The 11,922-nt window shown below is 34.5% G+C and overlaps 1 protein-coding gene across 1 annotated transcript; it reads left to right on the top strand.

Moving 5' to 3' along the window:
* Positions 1-1,396: 1,396 nt before the first annotated feature.
* Positions 1,397-2,311, top strand: LOC143922399 (general transcription factor II-I repeat domain-containing protein 2-like). Its single transcript, XM_077445624.1, has 3 exons — positions 1,397-1,898; positions 1,996-2,000; positions 2,267-2,311. The coding sequence occupies exons 1-3, from the start codon at positions 1,397-1,399 to the stop codon at positions 2,309-2,311; spliced, it is 552 nt and encodes a 183-aa protein (XP_077301750.1).
* Positions 2,312-11,922: the final 9,611 nt, after the last annotated feature.

Genomic DNA, 11,922 nt, shown 5'->3' with positions numbered 1-11,922 from the left:
CGATCATCACTTTCGTCGAGAGCTATCGAGTACCATGTGATCGATTCTAATATTGATGATAATTGCTTATTAAAGTTTGTATTCTAGTTTGCCGTCTAGTTTGGCCCAAATTTGAATTCTAACTTATGTCAGAAACGATAAACCATTTAACAAATCAACAAAAATTTCTTAGATCAGAAAAAAGTAAACTTTTTTTGAATTTTCGACAGGGACTTGTTGGCAAAACGCCGATCTGCGTTGGTTTGCATTCAAAGGGCTAATAAAATATTTTGAAAATAATTACCGAATTTGTGGTTTCCTGTATATTTTCCAAATATGCATAGATATATGTATGTACATTTAAAATCACTTATTTGGTTTGCCCCGATAACACTAATCCTCGTCCGAATTTACTGCATTTCGACATAATTTAACTAAAACTTTGCGAATACCGTGTGTCTTTCTGACCGCTCCGCTTCCGGTCCAATGAGATACGGACTAGACCAGGGGTCGGCAACCTGCGGCTCGCGAGCCACATGCGGCTCTTTGGATGTGAAGCTGCGGCTCTTTAGTTCCATACGCAAACATTATTTATTTTATCAAAAAAAAAAAAAATTTAAATTCGTTCTGAATTGATTAACGAGGATTAGGCACCGATTCTATCACACCGAGTCACTTGTAGTCGCTTTTCACCGCACCCCTCCCCCGTGACACGCGTCGTCACTGACGTCAGTCCGTCGGAAGCTCTCGAATTCCACAAAGAACAATACGGTCATAATTTATTTGTTTGCAGTGAAGCGTTCACCCCAGCTCGCAGTTTCGTCATTCGCTCGCCGCTTCCACGAAATGGTACGCACGGCCTGAATCGTGTTGCAGATTTTGTCCTCAGCTGCAATGATATTCGAAGCATATATTGACATTTTTTTCTTTTTATGAGACCTGTGCTATTTAGAATCGAATATGATTTTCTCAGTCGTACTTTGGATTTTCAAGTACTTAGATCTCGTTACGCGGTGTGTGTGTTGTGCTAAGACGCTGTTGTTTCTGTTAATTGTACGAAGATTATCTATTTTTATGTAAGTACGTTTTATTACAATATTTATATGTCCAGTTCTTCGATACAGCGAAGAATAAATCATCAATAATAAACATGGTTGTAAGTATGTCCAAATACTTCAGAGCCCGATATAGAAATAATAGACAATGACATAGAGAAAGTTGAACTAGAAATTAAACAGTCCTTGCAAGAAAAACTTGATCAAGCAAAGTAAATAATTGCAAAACTTGTCATATGCTGTTTTGGATACCTAAATAATAATTTTAAAAATTCTTTATTACAGCTTCACCGCAAGCATGGCATCTTCAAAAAAAATAGAGAAGAACTGAAGAAGAGCATCGAGAATTCAATCGGGATTGGATGGAGTCGTTCGCTTTCATATGCAACTCAGATGGCCTTCCGACTTGTCTCATTTGCCAAAAAAAACTCGCACACAATAAGAAATCAAATTTAGAGAGACACTTCACTAACACCATACTGAGTTTGCTAGTAAATATCCAGCCGGCGAAGAAATCAGAAATCTTGAAAAAAATCAAAGATTTGCCACTATCCGCTAAAACAGTACAAGATAGAATAGCTAAAATGTCTTCAAATGTAACATATTTGCAGGTGAAAGATATTCAACTTTCTTCTGTCTTATCACTTGCTATAGATGTGTCTTGCGACATAAAAGACACGGCACAAGTTGCCCTTTTTGTCAGGTATATGTCATCCCAAGGTCCAAAAGAAGAACTTCTAGGATTGTTACCGCTCTCGGGACAAACTAGAGGGGAAGATATAGCGAATGCCGTGCAAAAATGCCTTGAAGGCAATAAGATCGATTTAAATAAAATCGTTTCAATAGCAACTGATGGAGCCAGAAGTATGACAGGAAAAAATAAAGGGGCAACAACGATTCTTCAGAGCAAAATAAACCACGAAATTCTTACGTTTGTTTGCTCAATTGTGTGCTATTGAAGTACAAGTTAGTGTTGTAAGTAAATGTTTAATTGTTTCAATTTTTTACTTAAATAATAAGTAATTATTTAATAATGCCATATATGTATATATATATTATCTAATTTGTTGTGAAAACACTACTTACATATGTATGAATAAATAGATTAGTTTTTTTTATTAAAAAACTTTATTTATGCAGTACTATTTATTGTTGGCAAGAAAAAATTTTGTGGCTCTTCAAAAACTTTGAAATTTTGTAAATTGTAATTTTTGGCTCTTCCGACTCAAAAGGTTGCCGACCCCTGTCGACATAATGGACCAATCCTGTGCATCTGATAAAAAATTCTTCTTCCAAATTAATTCTTCCACGCGAATATGATCCGTAGTGTGTTCTCAATAGTATGCAGAACTATAAGAAACTGACTTGCACACATGGGAGTGAGGTCATTCGAGTCACAATAGGGCTGTATGAAATTTATTTAACGAAGACTGTGAAAACGAAATATTTCGTATGCATTGCATTGTGCATCAAGAAGTGCTAGTTCGTAAATCTGTTATTAAATGCATGGAAGATGTGGAGTTAACTGTGAGAAAAGTATTAAATGCAATTAATACCAGTAGTAAATTGTCGAACATGTTTAGTCCTATATGAGAAATCAACGGTGAAAAACACAATATATTGCTCAATTGCAATCATATTAGATGGCTAAGTTTTGATAACAGTGTTCAACGTCTTTGTGAATTAAATGATTATGTTACATATATCTGCTTTGGCCGTAAATCATAAAGATTTAAGTGAAAAGCTTCAAAGTAATTATATAAAAGGGTCGATTTTATTCCTAAAGAATTTTTTGCCGCACATTAGCTTGATTAATAAACAACTACAAAAAAGTAACTTAACAATAATAGAAACCATGCTCATCATTGACAAACTAAATAAAAAATATAGCGAAAAGCCTTGTGACAGAAGTTGAAAATGACAATTTTTCAATTTTATCTTCTGTTAGTGATTTCATAGATAGGATGACAGAAACAACTTCAAAATTAAAATTAAAACTTAAAATAATAGAGTGTCTTAAATCTCTGAATCTGGAACTTGATAAAAGGTTCGAAGAATTGAATTTTTTTAAAACTGTTTCTTTTGTATCTTCCCCTTTTATTATGATGAAAAATGAAAATTTCCTAGTACTACAAAATAGATTAAAATCATTTTCAGTATTGAGATTAATTAACTGGGCTAACGTAAAATATGCATTATTAGAAATTAATCACGATCAAGTACTTAATAATATAAAGATTTGGCAACAATTGTTATTATTATTAATATTGTCTATTTTTCCCACTACCGTATATTGCGAAAGATCATTCAGTGTAATGCACTTTATTAAAAACAAATTTAGTAATCAGCTGACAGACGCAAACTTATTGAAGAAAGGAGTATTGAGCAATTTCCATTGCATTATTATTAAATAAATAGATACCAAAATGTTAAAATTTCTTTTATTTTATGAATAAATTGATTTTTTTTTGTAACTTTAATTTATTTGATTAAATTTGGTGCGGCCACCAGGGACTACTATTATCACCTGTGCGGCCACGGTGAAATTTCACCTGAGAACCACTGATCTACATTTATGTACATACATATTAGGTGGGCTGAAAAGTTCGTAGGCTGACACATAGATGGCGCTACTAGTATTAAATCCATATGATTTTTAGTTAGTCCTGTGCTGTTTCATCGACAATGCACCGTGTCACAAATCAATGAAAACGATGGCAAAATTGCATGAATTGGGCTTCGAATTGCTTCTGCATCCACCGTATTCTTCAGATCTTTGTAAAAATGAAGGCGGCGCTTACAAACAAGCATCTCAATCTTCATACGCGGTTGAGATTCGCGAAGAGCTACGTCTGGACAGTATTACTACACGGATGTGAGACGTGGACTCTGAAAACCAAGATGATCAGCCGAATTGAGGCTTTTGAGATGTGGGTCTATAGGCGTATGCTGAAGATTCCGTGGACCAAAAAGATATCTAAGTCTAAGTCTCCAATTCAGTCTCAACGGTCTCAGAGGCAGTATTTAATCCGTTGCTCGGGTATTGAAGATGAGCATCTAAAAGCTGTCTCCGATAAACGTTTTATTCATTTATTCTATCTGAAACGTGAGTCTACAGAAACTCAAATAAGGGATTATATATGTAGGAAGTTGGGACGAATTGATCAGAACTTCACAGTTCAATCACTATCAGCTAGGGGCAGTTATGCTTCATTCAAAATAGGAGTCTGCACAGCTGACTTTTCTGTGGTTTTTGATCCTGCTTTTTGGCCGCGGGGAGTCGGGTTTCGTCGGTGGCTTTTTCGGAAGACAAAGGCCGCAATTTAATAAGACCCGAAAGGAACGGGCGCGCTTTTGTGAGTCCTTAAATGTTTACTACCAAAATGTAAGGGGACTTAATTCAAAGACCGACATTTGTTTATCTGCTGTTCTTGCTCAAGATCATGACTTAATTGCTTTTTCTGAAACTTGGATTTGCGATTCTGTCTTAAATGGCGAACTTTTCGATGACCGCTATTTAGTTTTTCGGAGGGATCGTTGCAGCAGAGGCGGGGGAGTACTTCTCACTGTACGAGCTGCTAGTTTTCAATCTGTTCGCCTTTTTGATCAGCTCAATACCATCGGTGAACATATTTGGGTTGAACTTCGCTTAAAGAATTTTTAATTTTAATATGTGTACTGTATTTTCCTCCGAATGAATCTCCTCCGAATTATAAATTCATTTTTTTCAAATTTGCAAAATAATTTTAATGTTTTGGCTGGCAGGAAAGTCATGATCTTGGGTGATTTTAATCCTAGGAGTTTGAATTTTGTTCCTAATGAATAAATTTTTATGTCAGAACTATTAAATATGAGTCAATTGAACTCAATAACTAATTGTAATGATTTATGTGTTTATGTGTATATGCATGTATAATGTTTGTATGTATATGGATGTATGTATTGTAAGTGTATGTGTATATGTATATGTATATGTATGTATATGTGAATATATATATGTGTAGGTGTGTATGTATGTATATGTATATATGTGTATTTTTATATTTATGTATGTATGAATGTGTATTTGTGTATACGTGGAAGTATTTGTGTATATATGAATGGTGTACATATATGTTTATATAATTGTCTTTGGCCAGGAAGGCGCATTGGGTTTACCTGTTAGGCCTTCTTGGTGTAAATTAAATAAAAAAATAAAAAATAAATAAATAAAATAAATATCAAACGAAGCTGTCCTCGGCATGATGGGGAGAGGCAGGGAACTTGTTTCTGTCATCAAGCGGAGAAATATGGAATACCTCGGACACATGATACGGGGTCCAAAATACGAATTTCTCCGTTTGAAAACCATGGGGAAAATAGAAGGAAAAAATGGGTTGGCAGGAAAAAGTTATCTTGGCTTCGAAACATGCGCATGTGGACCACTTTTTCCAGTCTCACAACCGTAATTGGAATTCTCCTTTTTGGATTTTTTCCTGACTTGAGGTTGGAGGTGCGGGTGGACGTTGGGGTGGGGGTGTTTTTTCCCGACTTGGCATTGGAGGTAGGGTATGGGGTGGGGAGACTCTTGCGGGGTCTCTTGCGTTTTGGCGTTATTAGGGTGGGGCTGGGGGTGGGGGATTGTCTGGGAGCCGGGGTGGCATTGGGCTCGGAAGGGTCGGGAAGGAGGTCAACGATTAAATCCCTGAAGAAGGCCATGATTGTCGGGTACTTTGAGGAAGCCTGGTTGAGAATGGGACAGTCCCATTTATTGGATTTGCGGCTCATCTTCTTCACACAACGAAACCTGGAATGAAAGTAGAAATTGAGCGCAAAGCCAAAGCTGATTTCAACTACTCGGACAAATCTTGTCAACAAGTCAAACAAGTCGCACAAATCTTGTGCAATTCAATAAACATATGTAAGGCAACAAATTAAATGGCCAGTATCTTAATCAATCTGCGTAAGTACATATGTATGTATGTATATATGTATACAGATCAGTTTTCAAAATGGTCAGTACTATATTATTAAATGCAATATATGTATAAATAACAATGGACAGTATAAAATAATATTGGCTCAGTATAAAACCTATTTTATTACAAATCAATCCGTTTCCTATTGTGATTGTTGTCTATAACTTCCCTCGTGATGGCTTTCCCGCCAATCTTCGATGCTTGTAACGGTCCTCCTGATTTGCTCCTTCAGTCCACTCACTTAGTTAAATAATCTGTAGAAATATGCTCCATTTTAAGTTTTTATCAATTTTAATTGGTATTATATTTTTATATTCATATTTTTTGTCTTTGTATTTTTATATTCATGTTTTTTGTATTGTAATTTTAATTTCAAAATATTTTTGAATTTTTCTATTATTTTTTAATGGTTGTGTTGTCTTTAAATTGTATATGTATACATATGTCCATAAATTTGATTAAAATTCATCGAAATTTTTTATTATTTAAAATTAAACTCTTCATAAAAATAGATGCTAAATTGAACATTTTTAATGCCCTAAACGCTAAAATGCAAAATGAAAATGCTAAAATTCACAAAAATAGATGCCCAAAATACCTACCGATAACCATCTATACATATTAAAATACTTAAAGAAAATTATTTACGAGTTAATAAGAATTAGTTTAGTTTATTGAACAAAAACGTGTAGTGATAAATTTAAAATATTCTCGATATTTTCAAGATTGTAATTAACGTTTTCTCGAGAAACAAGAATCTCGAATTTTCAAAATAAAATATTCTCGAAAAATGAGAATCTCGAAATTTCACATTAAAATATTCTCGAGAAACGAGAATCAAAATTTCTCGAGATTTCTCGATCACAACCTCTAGGCGTGCTGTCAATTATGTTGAAATAAATGAATCCTTATTCATAATCATAAATTGAGATTTTGGTAAGGAAGCATAATGAGAATTTTATACTTACTCTACTGTGGATATTCTGCAATTTAATCATTTATTCTTCTACTTTTGGGTACACATTGTAAAAGATATAATTAAAAGAATCAGGCTGAAAACAATACGATAGTGTTCTTTTTTTGTAAATTCAATTTTATTTACATTTATAAAAGCAAAACATCATTTCTGAACAATAAACGGTGAAAATATAATGAAAAACATCAGACTACAAATAATACCACATTGTACATTTTTTTTGACAAATTCAATTTTATTAACAAATATAAATGTAAAACATCAAGTAAAATTGGACACACGGGTACAAATGCGATCAAACTGACACCACATTTACAAAATATAAATTCAAAACCCATTACAAATAAAAGGTAAATTGCAAACGCTATTTTTACTTTAAATTAAATAGGTTACGCTCTTTTGCAAATTTTATTTTTATTTATTTAAATTAATCATGCACAATCGTCATCCAGATTGCTGCAAAGCAACTAGTGGACTACACAGATCAAGATATGTACAAAAATTATAAATAAAAACATGGTCATTATACATTTTTACAATTAACATATATGTAGATTGCCATCAAACCCATACCAAATAAATTTGCTTTATATTTTGAATAAAATCATACATGCTGTTTTTCAAATGGAATGAACTCTACCTCAAACATATAAATAAGAGATACACATACGTATATATTCATACATAAATACAACAAGAAAAATCATACACACCTATGTACGTGTAAATTTAATTAGTGGAAAATGTACATGTCGGTAAAGTTCCAGTTGCACACGAATACAACTTTTTACATACGTAGGTATATTTATTCACATCTATTACCCACAAAATCTACGTACAAATATAATATATTATATGTATATTATTATATAAAGAATTTGTTTGGTGAGTAGTTGGGAAATAAATATTGTGGTCAAGCGAAGATTTTGGTACAACTGTTGTGTCACTATGACTCAGTATGACAAAAACTACATAAAATATTACATATGTATATGATAATATAAGAGGCATGGCGACCGCAACTCCATCACTGGCTATGTTTAACTGATATTCTTTAATTTATTCAACATTAAATCTATGAATGTAGTGTAATTTAAAATTAAGTGAAAACTGTTTGGCAACAGTTCCATAACATTAAATAAATATTGTAACGAACGGATTTACGAGCGCTTGATGCAGAGGGCGTTATACGTCGTTATTCTTCCAAGAGTCGAGTTATGTAGAAACGTGGACTAGCCTTGGGATAGTTATATAGATATGTATATAGTCGGGGAGGTTCCTGACTGCAAGTCGTCTGCGTTGATAACAGCTTCCTCGGGCTCGGGAAGCTGGCTCTGCGGTCGTCTTCTCGTTGAAGCACCGCTGGTCGGGTCACAGCAGCGGGAGGGGGGAGGCAGGAGACAAACTCCGTACTGCCTCGTGTGGACACAAGATGGCGATCTCTGGGCGTCTCTGAAGACGCTCGGCGGAGATGCTGGAGGTAGGTCTTTCCCGGCTGACGGCTGGATGTAGAGAGAAGAGGCTCTGCGGTCCTCTGGTCGGTTCTCTCACGGCTGAGGTTTCTCCGGAAACGGCGTAAGGAATGCAGGGGACGTTGTGCTGGAACTCAGGGGAGGGAGTGATGCTACACTCGACCTCGCATCGGTTCTTCAGCACTAATGGTGATGGATCTCTGGGCCCCGTCTCCCCCTGGAGACGTGCACAGGAGAGATCTTTCTTCGGCGGCGGTTGGCGGGTAAGAGGACTATAAGGCTTTTCCCTGGATGGCCACTCGAAATAAAGGGCGAGTGTTGCCCTATGGGACGATGGGAAAACGTCGCGTTACAATATGTTTGGTAACAGCTCCATAACATATAAAAAAAGGTTACGTAAACGGCTACGAGGAGCGAAAACCACCATAAAATACACTCAATGACTGGGTTATTGTAGTTGAAGCCGGATCATCTTTGCCAGGATGAATGAAAAATATGTTGTGTTTATATGTATACCTATGTATATTTTATTCACCAGAAACGCCATATTATTTATGGGTGAGAGAAAAGAACGCCCCACAAAATAGACAAACAAAGGAGACATACCTATTGTAAGGTCATTCCAAGAAATAAATTTTACCGACTAATCGCTAATAAAATACCTTTGGTATACATTCGCACAAATTACCCAATGGTCAACGGTGAGAATTTGAAATCAAATGAAGGAAAAGAAAGATTTCAGGATGCTCAACACGATGCGCAATGGAAATGGAAATATACATATGTATGTAATGTTTAATTCACAAATAATGCAAAAATTTGAAAATATCTGCATTTTTTGTAAGACCAGTACAATCGTAATTATGGAAACTATAATCAATGACAATATCAGTCTTATGTAGTGTACTCTTACATTGTTTCAATGGACATTATTATCGTAATTATGGAAACATGTTTTCTTTTATTAATTAATATCTTTTTTGATATTTTAATAAATTTAAATCGTAATTATGGAATCAAAAAGCGATATACTAGCCTACAATCTTGACTAACGAGGAAAACATCACGGCAGTCAAAGAAAACATCATGAACGAGCCCCCAAAATACTGGAGTCATGACCATTTTATCATAATAATATAATTTTAATAATAATAATATCATTTAATAAAAATATCATTTTATTAACATTTTTATTAAAATTGATTTTATATATTATAGATGTACAAAATAGATTTTAAAATCATTATACATACATATGTAGTAGATAAGTGACTTGTATTTAATGATATTAAAAACACTCACATGAAAGAGATATCAGGTTTTATTTGGCAGAAGGGGAACGAAAAGGGGCAAATCTCAGGACACGTCAACAATGACTTGCCACTCCTTCTTGAGCGGTGGAAGAAGATGGAAGAAGGGATTTAAATGCTACTCTTTACAATCTAGAGGCTAGCAAAAATAGCGACGTACTTTTAATACCCATGGGGCAAAACAGTCAGAAAGGAGAGCTTTCCGACAAGAACAAAGGCGAAACTGTGGACTGAAGCAGAACAATATTGCAAAGCGGAGCGTGACAACCGAACCAACTATAAATTCAACTATTTCATGAATAAAATTATGAATAATAATAATAATAATAACTCCCAAACAAAAAGGAAAACACTCCCAAGGAGCTGGGAGAAGAGATGGAAGCTGTGGCAAACAGTCACCCGACATCCAAAAATTCGAATAATGTGACTAGGCTATACGAGTGGTGCTGATTATAAGGACCCGATCACAGTTCCATTCGAGTTAGCAGAAATTAATAAAGAAAAATTAGCCACGTGCCGTACACGTTCGTGGATTAGAAACGATAGTAGCTAATAGTAAAGCAGCAACCGGCGAAGAGGTTCCTCAATGTGTCGTAATAACTATTTGACAACAATACTCATTGCAAATTCAGTACTGTGGCCTTTAAAATTTCCTGCTGCCGGTGAAGCAAATATTAAAATTGGTAAACCAACAATTAGGATGTCCAGAAGGACGAATCATATTTACCAATGTAGCAGCGAAAAAATAATATGTGCGACGAGGACTATTAGCTGATGTGTGTTTAGACACTCCCCTTTGCAATGGACATACACTCAACTACGTAGTATGGATGTTCTCTGGACTGGTACTACTGTCGTGTCAAAGATTCCTTAAAAATGACAATGTTCGATAAGATACTGTCGAGAGGATAGAAAAAGTATTTCGAATGCCACAATTTGCAGATATTTTTTGTCTTGCAAAATAACATGCAGGTAATTCTACGCTCAACTTAAGGTACCACTTTTCGAAAATCGCTCACGACGGCAGTTTCGAAATGATGCAATATGTGACGAGCAATCTAGGTAAAAAAAAGTATCCGGTTACAAGCACAAATCAAAGGTGACAACTATATTAAGATATGCAGTGCATTAAAAGTACCAAAGCCCCAATGACACGTTTCAATATCCATTCCATTTTTAATGAGGTGTACGTAAGCGGTCCCAATGCTCCGTTTTGGGATGAGGAGCAACATCGTTTATACAACCAGATAAAAGCCGGAACCGGTATTAACGATACTGGAGATGACGATAGTCCAAGTTGGAAATTGAGCCTACATATATGTACATACATATGTACCTACATACATGTGTACTTTTCGTATATATTTGTAAATTTTTACACACATAAGTGTAAGTTCGATGAACTCAAAACCTAATGCGCCTACTGTATTCGCTACAAAAGGCAAACCGTCGGCAAAGTTATCTGTAAAATCCAATGCAAATACCAAACGAGAACTTCATGGGGGAACATTTTGAAAGCACAACCAAATGTACATCAAGTTCGAAAGCGAATATTCCATTTGCATTCACTTTAAAAAAAAATAAAGTTGTATCTAATTGTAATATTGGTAGTTTTATATATATATATATATATATATATATATATATATATATATATATATATATAATAATAATTATTCGAATAATAATTAACAAATAGCTATTCTTACTTGTTGAAATTATGATGTATTTTAAATTTTATAAAAACTTCCATAATGCACCCTCGTCAACATCTTTGATTTTGCAAAACCCGTGTTTGTGTGTCAACAGCAACATTTGCTTTTAGCAATTCTAAAACCATGTACATACACATATAGATATGCATACATACATATGTCAAAATACTATCAAATTTTAACATGTGAATTTAGAGATGACTATTCATTTAAGCTGAGTTCCCTCATTTTATTTATCCTCAAGTGCGTATGGTCAATAGTTTTAAAGCATGTTTTTTTCGAAGTTTTCGGTGGTTTTAGATAAAAAAAATCCTATAAAGTTCATTAAACGTCTCATAAGTTTTGAATGTGCTCAGATTACTATTCGATTGTGGTCATAGAGTGTTAGAACGAGAGTGCTCACAATATTTGAAATACAAAATGTTGGATGAAATTTTAGTCAAAATATTTTTTAATT

Source organism: Arctopsyche grandis, chromosome 2 (genome assembly GCF_051622035.1).
Source record: "Arctopsyche grandis isolate Sample6627 chromosome 2, ASM5162203v2, whole genome shotgun sequence".
Taxonomy (NCBI): domain Eukaryota; kingdom Metazoa; phylum Arthropoda; class Insecta; order Trichoptera; family Hydropsychidae; genus Arctopsyche; species Arctopsyche grandis.
The sequence above is the reverse complement of the archived record's forward strand: the minus strand, read 5'-3'. Positions and strand labels throughout refer to the sequence as shown.

Coding starts and splice junctions, on each gene's coding strand:
- LOC143922399 (XM_077445624.1), top strand. CDS start 1,397: ATGGAGTCGTTCGCTTTCATATGCAACTCAGATGGCCTTCCGACTTGT.